At 49.2% G+C, this 19,431-nt stretch overlaps 1 protein-coding gene across 2 annotated transcripts in view; it reads left to right on the top strand.

The window, feature by feature from the left end:
- ANKRD11 (ankyrin repeat domain containing 11) overlaps positions 1-19,431 on the top strand; it is a 174,175-nt gene that overhangs the window by 101,172 nt on the left and 53,572 nt on the right. For both annotated transcript variants that reach the window (XM_053270483.1, XM_053270482.1), the window contains exon 3: positions 15,760-15,904. In XM_053270483.1, coding sequence (XP_053126458.1) covers positions 15,818-15,904 — 87 coding nt within the window. In that variant the 5' untranslated portion in view covers positions 15,760-15,817. The remainder of the gene's footprint in view (positions 1-15,759; positions 15,905-19,431) is intronic.

Genomic DNA, 19,431 nt, shown 5'->3' with positions numbered 1-19,431 from the left:
CTCTGCCTGTACACACACAGCTTTAAATCGGCTATTAAATTTGAACTCTGCTTTCTCTCTTGAAGTAGGTGGTCATGGCTTACAAAGGGTTAACTTCCACCTCTTGCTCCCAGTAGACAGGAATTCCAAGTAGTTCCAGGTATCTGGAGGTCCATCCCCTCTCCAAGCAGGCTCAGGGGTCACATCCCTAGTTCCTTCCTGTCTTTGCTCCTGGTAGGACAGACATCTTGGGGCTCCTGCCCTCAATTATGCTCCTTCATTCTTCAGTTTCCGGTGAAACTGGAAAGAGCAGGAGCCCAGACAGTACTACAGCAAGGGATAAACAAGCTGGCCAAGGCAGCAGCCTTTGTGGCCAATGCCAGCCTAGACTCCATCCAGGCGTCTTCTAGGTCTATGGCAGTGAATGTTGCTCTCCGCAGGGCATTATGGTTCAAGAACTGGCAGGTGGACACGAAGTCAAAACTCAGTTTGGCCTCCATGCCTTTCCCTGGGGGGCAAGGTCTTTGGGGATTCACTAGAACCCGTTCTGATGGAAACATGGGGCAAGAAGAAAGTTATGCCTTCGGGATGCAGGGACATGCATCGGCCACCTTGCAATAACTGTTACTCCCTTTGTTCTTCCAAGCTAGGCCTCAAGGTTTTGAGACAAGAGAGCCTTCCAAGCCCAGGGCCGTCCCCAGTGGGGGACTAACAACCAGTGTGGAACCAAGACACAGGGCAGAGTTCCGCCACCGCGTCCACCCAGCAGGAGCGCGCACTGACTACAAACAGAACTGACTATCTACCAGTAGGGGCCAGTTTGCAGCATTTCATCTCCCGGTGGGCTTTCTCAATGCAGGACAAGTGGGTGCTCAACACCTTGGCTGCAGGCTATTGCCTAGAATTTGCCACCCTCCCACGCGACCAGTTCATTGTCTCTTCGAGGGCCAGGATGCTGGCCAAACTTTGGCAGATGAAGCAGGTGATCCGGTCCAGGAGAAAGACTGCAGTAGACTATGCCAGCAGTTCAGAACTAAGTAAAATTGCTGAGAAATCTTGAAAGACAGCAGCCCCATGATGCATCACTGTGGCTGCCGTGATCTAGCTGTGTGCATGTACTACCTGTGATTTTGTTAGTTGCCATGGGGAGTGAAGGCTTGAAATACTGACCTGTGTAGGGTTTAAAGACTTCTGGGAGGAGAAGGGCTAAGCGGGGCATGCATTTCTCCGTCATTCAAGGGATGGTTAACGTTCATCACGTGGACAATTCTTTAAAAGGAGCATTTATTTAAAAAAATAAAGAACAGTTGTGAAACAAAGAGATTGGGTGAGAGAGATTAGCTTTCAGAGGCATCTGTCTTTGCTCACGACCAGAGTTCCTTTCAGACATTTCATCCGTGTTACTGACAGCACTATTGGGGATGTCATTTAAGACACGCTAGTGAAACAAGGCATCGTTCAGAACGGCGCGTTCCATACTCAACTGCAGGGTGATAGTCTGTTTTTATGCTGCAGTTGTGTCTCCTTTTGTTTCATGTTGTACGCTGCTCTGAGACGGCTCTTTTCTCTCGGTCTAGGGAGGTTGTCCTCTTAACACTGGGTTATCAGCCACTGTGTGCTCGTTCGTGTACAGGGCCAATTAAAATTGAGCAGGCTGGTTCCTGTAGTCAGGATAGCTGTCATTTAAGCCCCAGTTCCAGTCCTGTCTTGCTCCAGACTGGCAGTACTTGGAAAGAGCTCTCGCTCTACTCATTCTGATCTGTTTTTTGAGCAGGCTAGAGTACTACTCCTTTTCCTTTCCAGTTCTCTGTGCAAGGGTGGGCAGGGAGTCGGCCGTTTCCCTTCCCCTCAGGAGAGAGGGATCCTGGCTCGGTGATAGAGCACATGGTCTGCAGGTAGAAGTTACTAGGTTTATCTCTGGCATCTCAGGGAGCAGGGCTGGGAACTCCTGGACTGGAGACCTTGGAGAACCATTGCCAGGCTGTGTAGGTCATACTGAGCGCTCGGGCATGGTATCGGGCTGTTCCATATGGTGATCATCGTTCCAGTTCCGTTTACTTGCTGGTTCACTTTGGTGATGGACAGGGAGGAGGAGCACCCAGGAGGGCAGTGATCGCCGTCCCCTTGTTTAGCTGTGGACCGATGGAGAAGCACAACGCCGGCTAGCTGGGCAAAGAGGCATCCTTCAAAGTGGTGCTTCCCCTGGGCTCTCTCCAGCTCCAGCATAGCATTTCTTCAGTGACTGTTCTACCTTGTGTGTGGTTGTGTGAGAAAAAATAGACAGAGAAAAATAGACAGTGAGCCCTTTAGGGATGGGAAGCCATCTTCTCCTTATTCTTTTTCTATGTAAACTGCTTTGAGAACTACTTATTTGAAAGCAGTATGTAAATAATAGTGCTGGTGCTACTCAAGAATGCGGTTGACTGTTCCAGGAGAGGAAGGGGGCTTAGATGTGTTGGGCCTAATCTGTTAAGAGCTTTATTTGGCAAAGCCAGCCTCCTGAATTGTGCCTGCGAGGCTTTCTAGAACACGGGTTCCCAATCTTGGTCCCCAGATGCTGTTGGGCTCCAAATCCCCAGCGACAATGGCCGATGGGAGTTGTAGTCCAGAGTTTGAGGACCCAAGTTTGGGAACCCCTACTCGAGAGTGCCGAGAACGACTGTGATCTGAGTGTGTGTGGAAGCATAATAGTGTGGCGAAAAGGGATGTCCACTTTGGTATGGTTTTCCCCATAGCAATGTTTGATAAAGTTTTATATAGGAACATAGGAAACTGCCGTATACTGAGTCTATCTATTGGTCTATCCATTGGTCTATCTAGCGCAGTATTGTCTACCCAGACTGGCAGCGGCTTTTCCAAGGTTGCAGCCAGGAATCTCTCTCAGCCCTATCTTGGAGATGCTGCCAGGAAGGGAACTTGAAACCTTCTGCTCTTCCCAGAGCGGCTTCATCCCCTGAGGGGAATCTCTGACAGTGCTGCTCATACTTCTAGTCTCCCATTCACAGGCAACCAGGATGGACCCTGCTTAGCTAAGGGGACAAATCATGCTTGCTACCACAAGACCAGCTCTCCTCTATATAAAGAAAGGAGCGGTGCTTCTTACTATGGGGTAGGTGTGTGGGTGGGTGGACGAAGGGGGTAGGAGGTAGTGAGAGACAAGCACAGACTCACATGTTGACATGTCATCGCAGAAACGGCAATATCAAAGGGTAGAGAAGGGTGTGAGCAGAAGAGAAAAGATTATCATTGTGGTATAACCTAATTGCCTGCAATTTGTGCCGCTTAAGATGGTGTTCTGGAGGAGTTTTGCAGAGTAAAGTTGAGTTGTCTCACTAGCAGTGTTCCCTCTAAGGCGTGCATATGCCTCACACACTTTTTGATGTCCGCTCAGTTAATTTTAGGTCCCGCTCAGGTTAAATCGGGATGGTCCAACTCTGAATGCATGTGCGCACACACTGCCTTGATACTGCCACCCAGAACAAAACTCATTCCGCACACATGAAAGAAAATTAGAAAGGGCACTGCTCACTAGGTACTAGGCACTGATTTCAGGATACATGTAGGGCTCCAGGGAGAGAGAGAGCCAATATTGGCTGTTCTCCCATTTAAAGGGGGAAAAGACTAACCGGGTGGGGGTGGAGTTTTTAATCTGGATTCTCTGGAATGCTACCATTGGCAACTGCATGTGCACCACCACATTGTCTTCCTGTCTCTCTCGAATGCCGGCTTTACAACGGCTTGTACACTCCATGCTAGTCTGGCTATCCCTTTTTAAAGGAGAATTGGTGAGGGGAAAGAGGATGGAGTTGAGGAATGGCGTTTCCATGGTGCACACACTGAAACCTGCTGCTCGTTTCCAAAGCCCAGCAGTACCAGTAGGTTTTTTGCTGTCTCATCGCCTAGTTAAACATCATAAGGATGGTTCTCTCTCTTGCAAGGCTGCTGCTCCACAGAGATCTCTATCTCATAGTCCGGGATGAAACAAGCTCATTGAGATTCCAGGCTCCCTTTCAGAACATTTCAGACGATATATGATCCTTCTTATCTCCTGAAGTAATGTGAGAGGTAGCTTTTTCAAGATGCATGTGCTGGGGAAGAAATGTATGGGGGCAGAATAGTACAGGCCATACAGATGTGGTGTGTGTGTGTGTATGTATTTCCTAGGTCCTGTCAGTCTGTGCAACTGACTTCTCATCACTTTTGGTTTCTCTGTGCACTTATATTAAACAAGGATTATTTTCAAATATTTGGTCGGTTAGATTTTTGTATGTCTATTGTATGCATTCCGTATAAGAACCTGGCATCATTTGGGTATGCCACTCCTTGATAAATTCAACCATTGCACACAGTCGTCTTGTACGTTGTTGGAATGAACAGGCCAAATTCATGCACAGATGATGTATTGCTAATCTTGGGGTCGTGCCTGGTACTACTCCACAACCCTGGACTACTGTTTTATGTCTTGAAGTAGTTAAGTCCTAGGGCTAAGTGAGTGTTGTAATTGGTAGAGTGCCAGGTTACCCAATACCTTCTGCTTAGTCACAGTATCATTTCAAAGTATGTACCTCCAAATAGGAACTCAGCAGATGGAAGTCTAGCTTCAGCCTGAACATCATAAGGATGCTGTCCTCTTTTCTTTGCTCCTTACCGTGACAAAGATTCATGGTATTTCCTCGCTTGGTCTCTAAGACACAAGTCTGTATGATCAGCAAGTAGTCTGAGGACACATTCTGGGAGGGGTGTGGGCAGCCTCCTGGCCCCCTTGGAAAACCCATGACTAACCTGTAAGCCAGGATGGATAGCTGAATGCCTGCCTTACTGAATTCCAGCTGTATAAGGTACTGAACAGGTAAAGCGGAGCCTAAAGAGAGAGAAACCTTTAGTTCGGAGGCCTTTAGTTCAGGGACAAAAAATGCAAGTTGGAAACCAGCATCCTCAGTGGTGACTCATGTGCTAAATGTGGGCCAGCCTCCTGCTGCTGCGGCAGTTCTGATGCTATTGTGTTTGACAGCATTACCTCTTGCACTGTTGTTTTTCCCCAGCCTTCTCTCTTTCTGGCTTTAACCTGCAGGCATGTTGGATCCTGGTGGGAGAATTCTGGCCTGCCCTACTCCCATACAGACCGGGAACCATCTTGCTAGCAATGCTGTGCTTTCAGGGATTTGGGTCAGAAAGCTGGCAGCAGTGGCATGGGTACAGGGGTTGCAGACTCTTTCCATAAACCGCTTGAATTGCACTTTCTCTGGTTGGTGTCAGCAGAACCTCTTCTGTGGATTTGTGGCTCTGGAGTTGTCCAAAATCCAGCATTCAGCTCATTGAATTAAAAATGCTCCGATGGAAGGCCTTTTTTTTTTTTAAAGCAGCCATAGTCTTCCATCCTTAATAAACAAAAAAACCAGGATTCTTTTCTAAAAGGGGGTTGCATTTAGAACCTTGGGAATTAATATGGTAGCAAGCTGTGCTCTTCCCTGGAGTATCGTAGGTTCCTTACAGGTGCCTCTACCAAGGGCAGTATTCGCTTGAAACCAGATTTCCCTACATGTCTTCAGAGAGATGGAGCTGGCAACCTCAGTGGTCTGGGTGTCTGCACGGTTCAAACATTTGTCACTGAACTTCTTTAACCTGAGAATAATCAAATGCTTGGCTGAAATACCAAATAACAAGTCTGAAATTTATTAAGTGAACTTCTGGAATTTGGGCTGCCGAACCAGTGTTTGAGGCATGCTGTTTGCAGGTTACAAAGGAGCTTTCTTATACATATCTTAATATTTATAGGGAGAAGTAACATGAGAAGTGGAACTTGGTTTGGCTGTGGAAGGGTTACTAAGGAGGAGTTAGAGGAAGCTTGCCGGACCAAAAGAAACTGCATATAATAGAGCAGTTGTTAGTGACTTCTAAGCAGTGTTCCCAGGACCTTGATTTCAAGCATCCTGATCTTTTCCTGAATTTTAATTTATGGAGTGAATTTAGTATCCTAGGCACTGAAATCTAATCAAACAAAAACCAGGTAACTGCCATCAAGCATCTGTGGCTCTTCCTAATTTTGTATCTAGTGTATGCTAAAACTGGAAGAAGGGATCAAGCTAAGATGCTTAGGGATTGGTTTCTAGGGACCATTTTGTAGTTGTGCTGAAAAGGTGGCAGACATCACAGCCTCCTGTGGCAATGAATTCCTGAGAGGAGTTGTGCATTGCCATTAATGATTGGCTACACGACACACCACCATGCAAGAGCTGCTTAGGAACACACACACGGACATATGAAGCTGTCTTACGTTGTACCAGAACCCTTGGTCCGTCCAGCTTAGTTATTGTCTGCACTGGCTGGCAGCGTCTCTTGAAGGTTTCAGACAGGGGCCTTTCAGCTTGCTGCCTGAAAGTGCTGTCAGAGTTTGAACCTGGGACCTTCTGAATGTGAGGCTTGTTCTCTACTGCTGAACTACTGCCCCGCCCCCCCAAAAAACCACCCCAGGATTTTAATACTCACGTGTTGAATTTGGACTTGACCTTTTGGCTTCATGGTGCCTTCCAAAGGAGAGTTTGCTAGGCATGCTTTGTGGCTAGAAGAGCTGGTGGAATAACCAGATGAGCAAAGGTACCAAAAAATTGTTTGCTGCTATATAGGCTTTTTGAATTTTTATTTTTTTAATTTTAGAAAGGGCGTGAATGATTTTCTTTTTCTCAGTGGCTTGGTTCGGAAAAGCAGCAGGAACAGAAATAGCTTGCACGTGACAGCGAGATATGAGTCCCATACCCGGCTTGATCTATATCAGCCTGACCATAATAGGGTTTCACAAGTCAGCAGTTAGCTGTGATTCCTTCCTTGGGCTTCGGAAGACCTCTCCCTCACACCTGCCCCTTGTACCTCTTTGGAAAGCAGTATATAAAAGTGCTGTGCCTGTGGCAATGGCAGCTGCCACTCCTGCTTGAAAAGGCTTGTGGGAGGCCAGCCCCAACAGGCTTGGCTGCCTACCCCATGCAAAGTCTGGCTTTTGTTGGGCTGTTGGGCCAGAGACGCTTGTATGACGTTGCTGAGCCTGCTTGGGCCCCCCGTCCTGATTTTGGGGCCCACATTAAGTCCTCTGGTTTGATGAGCTCAGCCAGCTGTTTCTGAAGCAGAAATTCTGGTGAATCTCCCAGCAGAGGGAACAAAGTTTAGGAAAGCAGAGAGTAGGGATGGTTGCCTCCTCTCACCCCACAGCAGATTGTCAGGCACTGGAATATCACTGAGCAGAAATGTGGATTGGGGCCACATTTCAGTGAAAGGGAGCCTCTCTTTCTGACCGGAGGGCAGTTGGTACAAATGGGCATCTGTGTCTCCCCTCCTCTTCCTCCTCCTCGCCCCTTTCCTGCCACTCCGAACTCCTCAACAATGTGCTGTAAAATGGAATGGGGCTTGCAGGCACTGCTGGTAATTGTTGTGCAAATAGAATACACCCTCCAAGCTGCAAAATAGGCCAGTGCTCTGTTTACATGAAGAGGCAGCCAGCTTTCCAAGTGTAATGAGTCAGCTCCATGAACAGAAGGGGTGCGGAATTAATCTGGCATCCGTCTGCCTTTCTCTTGGTGAAACAGGTTTTCAAAGCTGCCTGTAAAATAGGTATGTACCCTGGTTACAAATGGCCATGTTGACATGCAGAGCAAACAGATATCCCCCCCCCCCCGAACCATTGAATGCTGCTGTGCTCGGGCAGACGGATCATCGGCTCACGTTGAACCGGAATCCTCATTTGGACGTGACGGAGCCTCTGAGAGGATTGAATGTCCTGGCTCGCAGCTTCCACATGCTGCTTTTTATGTTCCCCTAACTCTGTGGCCAGGGAAGCTTAGCATGCATGCTTATGTCCTGCAGGGGCTGCATCTGAATTGGCAGCCGTGTGGCAAAGCTATTTGGGGCATTTATGACGTCCGTGTTACCACTGTGTGACTCTTTGCGTGCGGCAGTGGAGATGGTTTCCCACGCTGAGCACTGCCACAGGCCTAGCATGCTGCCTCTTTGGCAATCTAGTTTCAGTCCTAAAGATTAAGAGGTGGTGTAGGATTTAGCGCCACTTTCCTGTCAAAGGCACCTGGGACGAAGCATTCCCCTTTGGATGGGTACGTGGGGCTGAAGGCCCTTGTTCTGGTGAGGGATTTCATGTCTGGAGCTGGGCACTGAAGCAGCCTGGAGTGTGGAGCTCTTTCTCTTGTGGTAGAAGCATTCCCCTCAGCAGGGGAAGGCTTCCTTGAAAGCCTGAAATGTTGGCCAGTCTGTGTGAGCACCTGACCCAGCAGCTGGCCTTTCAGGTTATAGCACATAAGTGAAATGCCTCTCCTCGAATTTGCCTTAGGCTGATTATTGGGCAGCTGTGTTTGGTGTCATAGTACATCTGCGAAGTCTCGTTGCAGTGTGGGCACCTGCCAGGCAGTGTTCTCTCTAACAGGGATTCCCAGGTGTTGTTGACTACAACTCCCAGAATCCCCAAGCAAAAGCTATTGCAGCTGGGAATGCTGGGAGTTGTAGTCAACAACATCTGGGAATCCTTGTTAGAGGGAACACTGCTGCCAGGCTTCTACAAGACTGCTCAAGTGAGTCCAGTCATTCTTGGCTTGGAGGTCCCAAGTGGAGATGGCTCTTGCTTTCAGTCATCACACCAGGATCTTTCCTATGGAGGCCTCTTGGGTCAGTCACTGTTTTTGAAGAGGGCTTGAAGAGGTCTGTTGCCTAACTTCAGAATCATGTCAATAAGAAGTGTGTGTGTGTGTGGCTCCCACAGCTGGTAGATGGGAAGTTGAATCTTGGCTCCAGCTGATGTTTGAACCGGCCCAGTGAGCAGATCTGCCTTATTTGTAAATACAATTGCCTTTTGAAATGTTTTACTCAAAACAAGTTTGGGATAAATGATGCTGCCACTTCCGACCCAGCTGTTACTCTTTTCCAGCCTGGTTGTGCAATCTTCTCTCTATAAAAGGCTTAGGTGGTCTGTGGCAAATGGTGCGTGGCAAGCCCCGCCCACACAGTGCTTTACCAGTTGGAGGTAACTGAGCAGGAGCACCGTGGTGATTGGGCAGTGGGGATTCCATATGCAGATAGGGAGGAGGAGCCTGTGATGGTTTAGGTCAGTTGGAATGCAGCTGTCACTGGGGGGAAGATTGTAGAGGAGAGAAGAATCTCTGTCTAAAAAGGATAGTGAGGAAGGGCCCGATCAACTGCAGCTGCTACTCCTGTGGGCAGGAGCGGGTGAGGATGGGGAGGTCTCTGGGGTTAGGGGGCTGCAGCTTGGCCAGTTGGTGCTGGCAACGCTATAGCCGCGACCAGCAGGGGTGAGGGGAGTGGAAGCAATGGGATGGAGGAGGAGCAGGAGGAGCGCAGCTCAGGTGAGGGTGGGGAGAGCTCTGAGGTGAGGGGGCTGTGGCCGGGGGTGAGGGGAGCAATCAAGTACTGGCATGCAGATGCTCTGTGCAGGTTAAGCTAGTTGCTTTGATTCCTCTTGTTTCCGATAAATTGCTTAGATGCTTGCCATCACCTTCTCCCTAAAGCCTCATTGCATTGTCTCTGTTTGGTGGTGTGTCCTTTGGACCCTCCCTCTTTCTGTTTATTATTTCTTTATGTAAACTGCTTTGGAAGCTTTTGTTGAAAAGCAGTATATAAATTGTTGTTGTAGTTGTTGTTGCATTTGAAAGCCCAATCCATGTTCCCCAAGCAGGGTGAGAGGCACGCGCCATGATTGTCTGAATGCCTCCAGTTTTTTGGAGACTGTAATGAGGTGGATATTGGGGTGGGAGATGGAATATGGGATATTTTCTAGGTAATAATGGCTTTAGTTTTGTGTTGGCTTAAAAAAGAAAATGCTGTGATTGGCATGAAAATAGGACAGGCTAGCTGTCTAACTGGATGATGTCCTGTCGTTTCCCCATTGTCATGGACGGAATCTTAACCTTAACCTTAACTACCTGGTTAAGGTTGGTCTCACGGCCACAATCCACCCCTGCAGGGGTGGTGAACCTATTAGGATGGTCCGTCCGAAAAGGCTGCTGGACCCAGCGGGATTTCAAAAGGCCTTGGAGGATTTTGATGTTGGTGCGGCCGGTGAGTCTGTCGATGCCCTGGTGGGAACCTGGAATAGGGAACTCATCAGGGCCGTAGACATGATTGCTCCTAAGCGTCCCTTCCGATCTGCTTCAGAAATGGCCCCTTGGTATACTGAGGAGTTGCGGGGGCTGAAGCGGTTGGGTAGGCGACTAGAGCGCAAGTGGAGGAGAACTCGGTTCGAATCTGATAGGATACAGCATGTCACCCATTTGAAGAGCTATGTGGTCACGGTTCGTGCGGAAAATAAGAGCTTTTGGTCTGCGCGCATTGCGGCTGCAGCTTCATGATCAGCGGAGCTATCCCGGGTTGTGAGGAGTTTGATTTCTGCTCCTTCTACCTCAAATCAGTCCTTGGGGTCGTTCTGCTGTGATGCCTTTAATGGGTTTTTTGCAAACAAGATCTCCTGTATTCGGGCCGACTTGGACTCCACTGTTTTCCAGATCTATGGCGGAGGTGTCCAGCAATCCCTCTTGCAGTATTCGATTGGATCAGTTTCAATCTGTGACTCCTGAGGATGTGGACAAGCTGCTTGGGGCGGTGAGGCCTACTACCTGCTCTCTGGATCCTTGCCTGACTTGGCTGCTTCTATATAGCAGGGAGATTGTTGGAGATGGCCTAGTTAATATCATAAACGCATCACTGAGGGAGGGGAGGATGCCTCCTTGTTTGAAGGAGGCATTGATTAGACCGCTCCTAAAGAAGCGTTCTCTGGATCCCTTAGTGATGGACAGTTACAGACCAATCTCCAATCTCCCTTGATTGGGCAAGGTGATTGAGAGGGTGGTGGCCGACCACCTCCAGGCAGTCTTGGAGGAAACTGATTATCTAGATCCATTTCAAACTGACTTTAGGGCTGGCTATGGGGTTGAGACAGCCTTGGTCGGCCTGATGGATGACCTTTACTGGGGAATTGACAGAGGGAGTGTGACTCTGCTGGTTCTTCTGGATCTCTCGGCGGCGCTCGATACCATCGACCATGGTATCCTTCTGGATCGCCTTGGGGAGTTGGGAATAAGGGGCACTGCTTTGCAGTGGTTCTGCTCCTATCTCTTGAGTAGATTCCAGATGGTGGAGCTTGGTGACAGTTGCTCCTCAAAGCGGGAGCTGCTATATGGAGTCCCCCAGGGCTCCATTCTGTCACCAATGCTTTTTAATATCTACATATCTACATGAAACCACTGGGCGAGGTCATCAGGAGATTTGGTGCTGGGTGTTATCAGTATGCTGATGACACCCAAATCTATTTCTCCCTTTCATCTTCAGGAAATGGCACCCATTCTCTAAATGCCTGCCTAAAGGCAGTAATGGGCTGGATGAGGGAGAACAAATTGAAGCTGAATCCAAGCAAGACGGAGGTGCTCATTGTGGGGGCTCAGAATCTGAGGAGTGGGTTAGATCTCCCTGTGCTGGATGGGGTTACACTCCCCCAAAAGGAGCAGGTGCGCAGCTTGGGTGTACTCCTGGACCCAGGCCTCACCCTGGTATCTCAGGTGGAGGCCATGGCCAGGAGTGCTTTCTATCAGCTTCGGCTGATTCGACAACTGCACCCATTCCTTGGAGAGGATGACCTCAAAACAGTGGTGCATCAGCTGGTAACCTCCCGGCTCGACTACTACAATGCGCGCTACATGGGGCTGCCTTTGTACGTAGTCCGGAAACTACCGTTAGTTCAGAATGCGGCAGCCAGGTTGATCTCTGGGGCAACCCGGAGAGACCATATTATGCCTGTTTTGAAACAGCTACACTGGATGCCAATATTTTTCCGGGCAAAATACAAAGTGCTGGTTATTACCTTTAAAGCCCTGAACAGCTTAGGTCCGAGTTACCTAAGAGAGAGCCTTCTTTTACATGATCCCCACCGCACCTTAAGATAATCTGAGGAGGTCTGTCTCCAGTCGCCACTGGTTCGTCTGGTGGCGACCCAGAGGCGGGCCTTCTCTGTAGCTGCTCCTGGGCTGTGGAATGCACTCCCGGCAGAAATTTGGACAATTTCCTGCAATTGTTGCATTTAAAAGAATAGCGCCTCCTGTGAGACCGAGTTACTGGACACAGCGTGGAAGTTAGCAGGGGAAAGATTTCCCCCACTTAACATTCCAGCGCTGCTGCTTCACAGCAGAGTAAGATCTCTTGCTTTAGGAACTGATTTACTGGCCCATGCAGCTGAGTTGATATTTACCTTGGTTGGGGTGGTGATGGTGCGTTCCTTCAAAGCAATAAAAGGTGGCTGCATGCCATGTTGCAGATCGCGGTGACAGTGTGGAACGTCTGCTGTGCATTGCAGATGCCAGTTGTCTCTGCAAGCCGGTAACCAAGCAACTCATGGCTGCTGCTGTGCATCTGAACTGTGCCTTACCTGCTACAAGGCAGCCTCCTCCCCTCCCCTCCCCTCCCCTCCTGAAGGCTCGTTTTGAATTGAGCCTTCATCCAGCATCTTTGTGGCTTCCACACTGCCCCAGATTGTTAGTTGCCCTTGGAGAAGTTTGGCGAACTGTACTCAGAAAGCAAGTAACAAAGTGGGGCAGTCTTGCTGTGCTAAAGATGTTGCCATTCCAGTTTTCTGGCAAGGGTTTTTTCTCCAAGTGGAAGTATCTCTCACAAGACTTGTGATGCTGCCCTTGCTTCTGCATCTTGTGAGGCCCCGAGGGCCACATTATACCAGCAATTGACTGTGGAGGCTTGAGAAACCATTGAGTGGCTCTCTGATCCCTCCATCTGAGAAGAAAATGCTGGTTTTGTCGTAGCAAGCATGACTTTCCCCCTTAGCTAAGCAGGGTCCGCCCTGGTTGCATATGAAAGGGAGACTAGAAATGTGAGCACCGTAAGATAGTCCCCTCGGGATGGAGCCACTCTGGAAAGAGCATCTAGGTTTCAAGTTCTCTCCCTGGCAGCATCTCCAAGATAGGGCTGAGAGAGACTCGTCCCTGCAACCTTGGAGAAGCCACTGCCAGTCTGTGTAGACAATACAGAGCTAGAGAGATCAGGGGCCTGACTCAGTATAAGGCAGCTTCCTGTGTTCCTATGCAAGTTGGAAAGCGCGGGAATGGGAAATTAAGGGAAATGTTTGGAGTATGGATTACTCTCCACCTTCCCAATTGGATGGTTTGAAACTGAGGAACTCCCTGCCATGAGAGAGTGCCTTTGATTAGGTTTAAATTTTATGGGCAGATTGCCATCATGGAGATGAAAAGCAGGTTTGTGCCATGTGGACCAAGACTGTCCAAGCAAAACAGTTCTGAAATGTAGCCCTTTGATTAGATCTCTCCCAGCCTCTATCATTTAAGGAATCCCATTGTCGGTTGCCATGTGCTGAAACTGGTCAACCTGAACAAATTGTTGTACACCCTCAAAACCATCTAAAAGAGGTGCCAATTTATTCTAAAGACTTGACCAGTTTCCTCAAAAAGCCCCAACGTGCTCCATTCCTTGAGACAAGCCACCAGGGATGGCAAGAATTGGCTAAATGTGGGAGGGTAAAAAGGTTAAATTTGGTTTAAAAGATTAGATGGGACCTTGGGGAAGTTTGGAACTTATTTTATTCAGAAGTATTGAGGTCTTCGCAAACATACTCTCCCATGCCGTGAGAGAGAAGGGAAAAATGAGTAAATTCCTGAAAACATCTTTCTCCGCTAGCACATGAAGGACAAGCAATTAGCACCATCCTCTCCACTGGAGAAGCCATTTGATTTTTGGAGTACAGTCTTTGCAAAACAATGTGTCATTGGCCATCACAGGCACTTTCACAGAGCGTAGTCAAGGTAATAATAACAGGCTTATTATGGAGGACAACTTCCCATGGAACTTGAAAACTTTATTTGGTCCAGACTCAGAGTGGGTGAAGTACCCCCAAGAGACTGGTGCAAGCTGGTTCATGTGACTCCACACAGGATATGCTAGGGGGTTTTAGTGGGTTTTTTGTAATAGTGGACTCTTTCCAGATTATTCCAATTTCCCAGTTTCCTCTCAGATTTTCAAACTGTACTTCCAGAATCCCAATAAGGAGACTTGTGAAAAAGATGGGGAAAGGGAAACGGTAAATATGGAAGGCTGAGTTAAACACAAAGGTTTAACTTTTGTGTGTGAAAGTGGCAGACTGAAGGTAATCAAGACTGCCTGTTGTCAGCACAGTGTATAAATAAATCACATTTCATTAACCCCATGGTTAATCAAAGAAACGAGTTTTGCTGTTTATGTGGGGGAAAGGGTGTGTGAGAGAATGAAAGGCATATGATTTTGCGTTAGTTACTAGGGGGAAATGGTTCTGCCATTAGTATAAGTGTTTAGGAACATAGGAAGCTGCCATATACCGAGTCAGACCCTTGGTCCATCTCGCTCAGTATTGTCTCACAGACTGGCAGCGGCTTCTCCAAGGTTGCAGGCAGGACTCTCTCTCCGCCCTCTCTTGGAGATATTGAGTTGACTTATACTGATGCTTTTGCAATATTTCTGTGATTGTGGGCCACACATTGTACCCCAGTAAGCACCGCTTCAGCTTCTCCCTCTGTGTTGGTCCAACTCTCTTGTCTCTCTTGGCTGTGGACTTTAAGTCCAGCCTTCATTTTGGTCCAGTTGTGTTGGTGAGATGGGTGGACCAGTAGGCAGGCAAAGCAATGGAGGATCACTTGTCCGCGGATGAAACAATACTGTATTATGATGGGGGGGGGATCCCCTTGCAAGCAAGAGACTCCATCAGTTGGGGTGGTGGAGGATTTGTCACAAGACAGCCTCCCTCTTTTAGGTTTAGCCTTCCCTCTGAGCTAGTTGGTTGCAGAGACAAAAACAAAGAGAAGTCTTGCAGCTTGAAACCTTATTATGCAAGGCCCCCACTCCTTGCCCAGCATTCTAAATGAGACTAAACCCAGTTTGAACAAAAAGGTCCTTGGACAATAGAAGCTTCCCAGCAGACCGGTCCACCACACCTTGAATGAGACCAGAGCAGCTCCAAGTACCTTAATTGGAGGTGACACGCTAGAGCTCTGTTGTGCTGGCAGCTCTGTTTGAATAGCACTCCCTCCACCCACGTGTGTCTCTTGACTGCTAAGTAAAGATTCATGCTAAGCTTTCTCACTTCTGGAAACCCCTTGGCTAGTTGTAAACTGTTCCTGCCTTTGTAACCCCTGTGCTGCACTCCCTAGGAAACCCCAGAAGGTAAAGCCTATGAATAGTGACGGCTTGAGGCACGCATGTGTGACTCCAGACATGGGACTGTGGTGGGCACTCTGTCTTGGTACTGCTCTGAGATGCTGCTTGTCCGAGTGCCCCCTTCTGCGCTTGCTCCTTGCCGGTCTCATGTGAGGCTAGAAGCTGACCTGAGCAAAACCACTGCCTTAGCTGAAATCACAACCTTGGTGCTTCCTCCTGTGGTCTTGTTTGTCAGTCAAAGGTGTGTACCAAAAAATGCTGCAAGGAGGGATTACCCAGAGGTGAAGCCCAGGGGCTCTTGCCTGCCTGACTTCTGCATGCAAAAAGGGTAGATGTGTTGGTACCTGACTCCCTTTTGCAAGCCATGTGAGGTCTGTTGCATGTGCAGCCATGGCCAAGGTCTGTTTTCAACCCACCCTTAGGAATTTGTTGCTATGAGGACTTGGGGGGTGGGGTGGTAGCACAGCCCCTCCGTTTGTTCCAGTCAAGAGCTGTACCATTTTGTTTGCTTTGTGAGTTCCTAGTTGTGAGTGCCCTGGTGAGATCTGTGTGTTTCCTTTCTAATTACAGACGGTTGATGATGAAGCGATGGCGGCATAAATGAAGGCCAAGTAAGGAAGGCAGAACGATGCCCAAGGGTGGGTGTTCTAAAACACCACAATCGGAAGACTTCTCTCTCAGCAACGACATGGTGGAGAAACAAACGGGGAAAAAGGTTAGTGTCTCTTTCTCATACTTGCCTTGCTTCAGCCGTTGCTCCCATGTTGTAGGAAGATGGTGACTCAGCAGATGTGTTCTTAAACTAAGTAATTAACCTGCACAATTTATTACCACATCGTGTTGAATGTCCGTTAGAGATTTGCATAGTGGAGACATTTGGGGCATTCTGTTCCCCCCCTTATTTACCAATCCTGGTTACGTATTCCCAGTAAAATAGCCATGACTGAGATCTTTATCCAGCTGTGAGTTTCCTTGCCATAGACAAGCAAGTTTGGAGCAGCTGCTGGCATCAGGCTTTTGCTTTTATGCCAAGGACAAGGAGGTACTTTCTCCTGGAGTGTAGATCAGGGGCAGAGAGCCACCATAGTGTAAATGGTTCAAAGAACCCAAGTCGCTCTGTGCCTCAGCATCTGATGTGGTTTTGTTCGCAAATGGGGTTGCAAGCCCCATTTGTAGGCAAAATCTGGCCAGCGCTGCGTTTGCAGCGCGGCCGAGAGTGGCCCTCCCTGCCTTTTTTACTCACATATGGGAGGGCACAGCCCCATTTGCGAGCAAAACCACACCCCCTGTGTCTCACACCAGACATCAGGCACAGGGGGTATGTCTGTGCGGGGGCGCTGGCAGTGGGCTGAATCAGGGCCACGGCTGGCCTCCCTACGCTACTGGTATAGATCACAAGTTCTATGGAGTCAAATGGGTTGTGTTGCATAGCCACAGAGTGCTTGTTCTGTATTTTGTGAGGTTCTCCTATTTTGAAGCTGATAGCTCCCATAGAAGGCTTTTGGTATTATCTGTGAAATGGCAAAGAGAGTAAGGCAGAGGAGACACACCAGGATGGCTCATTGCCAGCCTCTTCCAGTTTGTGAATCGAGGATCAGTTGGTATAGTCTCATGACTCCTTGCCTGTTGGGCTTGCATCTGTATGTAGTGCTACTGAATACATTGATTCCATCCTAAACCTTTGGGATGCAGCAGGCGATAGCTAGATAGATAGCTAGATAGATAGCTAGATAGATAGCTAGATAGATAGCTAGATAGATAGCTAGATAGATAGCTAGATAGATAGCTAGATAGATAGCTAGATAGATAGCTAGATAGCTATCTGAGTGGACTCAGTGCTAGAATGGAATATTTATGGGGAGGAGTTACAAAAGGAGGCCTGTGTTTTGACATACCAGTTGCCGAATACTGCTGACTAACCTGAAGAGAGATCCCCAGTGTGTCCCAGATCTGCGGATATCTGAGGATGGAGAGGGGAGCTGTTGGTTTGCTGTGGAATGCTTCAGGTGGCGAAAGGATGCCGAGAGGTGACAAGAGCCCCCTGGCCGTGCAGTGCCAGTGGTATGGTCTTGCTCTTGCTTAGACATCTAATGTCTGTGTGAATCATAGACTATTTGTTAGTTACTTATTTACTACCTTTTTATACTGCCTTTCTGCCTTGACAAAGGCACCCAGAGCCGGTTAAAATATTAAAAGAAACAAATTACCGAATGTTAATAAAAGGTTGTCTCAGGCTGTTGGTCTTTTCGGGAGCTGAGGACAAGCGCTCCCCGGCCTGGGTGCCTCCTTTCTTGCCTTCCTCGCAGGGCACCCTGGTCTTTCTGTACTCCTGGGGAGGTGAGGGAGGGGCTGCCCCAGCAGTCCTCACAGGCCAGAGCTGGCCTCTATGAGGGCCGGGGTTATGCTCCCCCCTGGCCTGAGCGCCTACTTTCAGAATAGGGACCCCTTCTCCTGCATAGCTGTGGGGCAGAAAAACTATGTGCCCCTTAATGTGTGAAAAGGGCACAGGTTTGCTGCATCCCTGCATAAATGCATGTGATGAAATAGACATGCAGTCTTCACGTAGGTAGACCCACTTTTTGCTCTTCCCATGTAGGTAAAAAGCTCTTTTTTGTCGCTTCAGAGGCCGTGAGGGCTAGGAGTGGTGGCCAGTAGCAAATGAATCACCAAACGAAGCTGGACGCACCTGTATTTGCCTCTGCGTCACGTCCAGCTTGGCGGACTTGGCAGGACTGAGCAAGCACCGAAGCATCTCTCTGCTCTGCTGGCTTAGCCCTGATCGCCCCCCAACCTGTAAAGAAGCCGGCAGGCAGTTCTGTTCGCCAGGGATCAAGCTCGAGAGCCTTGCTAACTGGCGGAAGGGGCCGGCTCCAGCCCCTCACGGCTTCTAGTTACCTTCAGTGCTCTGCGCTGCAAGAGCGACGAAGGGGAAAGGCCGTTGTTTCCCGGGATGGCGGCGTGCACACTTCTGGGAGCCCAGCTTCTCATTTATCCTGTGTCTGCCAACACTTCTCCAAGGCCGCTGCGCGCAGGCCTGCAGCTGTCTCGGCTTCTCTGGCTCCGGAGGGCCTGTTGGTCGCACTCGGTTCCAAGGCAGCCTTGGCCGAGCCGTGGGGCCTGTGGCAGCGGCAGGGCTGTGGTGCCCAGGCCTGCTGGGTTGTCCTCTGACCCAGCTTGCTGGAAATGAGCTGGGCTGTTGGGACCCCACTTCTGATTGGCTGACGTCCCACCACAGCTCCTGCCTCCACTCGCCCGTCCTTGCACTTGTGCTCAGCGTCACAATTGGGCCGGGGCCATGTGAGCCCTGGTTTGCACTTTGCACTTGTGTTTGGCTATGCCTCATACTCACACGGTTGCCTTACTGAGTCAGCAGGAGGGGCCACTTTTACTTTTCCAGACTGAAGGAGGAAGAAAAGAGTGCTAATTCTGTGGCTCAGAGTAGTTTTCCACTCTGTTGTTGTAGGTCCCTGAGGTCTGAGTTGCCACAGTCTCATGTGGGTGCTTGGGGAATAGCCAACCTCCCGCCCACCCCCGTCTTGTGGTAACAAGCATGAACTGTCCCCTTTGCTAAGCAGGGTCCACCCTGGTTTGCATTTGTATGAGAGACTACATGTGTCAGCACTTTCAGATATTCCCATTAGGGGATGGGGCCTCTCTGAGAAGAGCATCTAGGTTTCAGGTTCCCTCCCTGGCAGTATCTCCCAATAGGGCTGGGAGAGACTCCTGCCTGCAACCTTGGAGAAGCCGCTGCCAGTCTGGGTAGACAATCCTGAGCGAGATGGACCAAGGGTCTGACTCGGTAGAAGGCAGCTTCTTGTGCTCCTAACTGGCTTATATCCTGTTGTTGTTTGATAATACAGGACCAACAATGTCCAGGGTAATTACTCCAGAGTAATTGTTTCAAAAGGTCACTGCAATAGTCACAAAGTGTACCCTGACGGTTTGCATTGGGTCTCTCTGCAGGTTTGAACTGCCTTGCCATGTGGGCTGGCAGGACTCTGACGCTGCCAGATGCAGACGGTCTGGCCCAGGACAGCCGGCCTCTCCCTGGCGGCTACAGTCCAGCAGTGCTCCCTGCTGCAGGCATTCCCAGATGTGGTTGAGTGAAACTGCCATCCTCTCTAGGGGATTGGGGCGGGCGGGGGGTGGGGAGAGTTGTCAGCAGCATTTGGGATTCCCTGCTCCATGGTACACTGCTCTCCTCGAAGGTCTGGGGCAGAGAGGAGTTTTCCCTGCTACCTG

This window comes from Hemicordylus capensis, chromosome 9 (genome assembly GCF_027244095.1).
Source record: "Hemicordylus capensis ecotype Gifberg chromosome 9, rHemCap1.1.pri, whole genome shotgun sequence".
Taxonomy (NCBI): domain Eukaryota; kingdom Metazoa; phylum Chordata; class Lepidosauria; order Squamata; family Cordylidae; genus Hemicordylus; species Hemicordylus capensis.
Note: the sequence above shows the minus strand (reverse complement) of the source record. Positions and strands in the feature narration are given on the sequence as shown.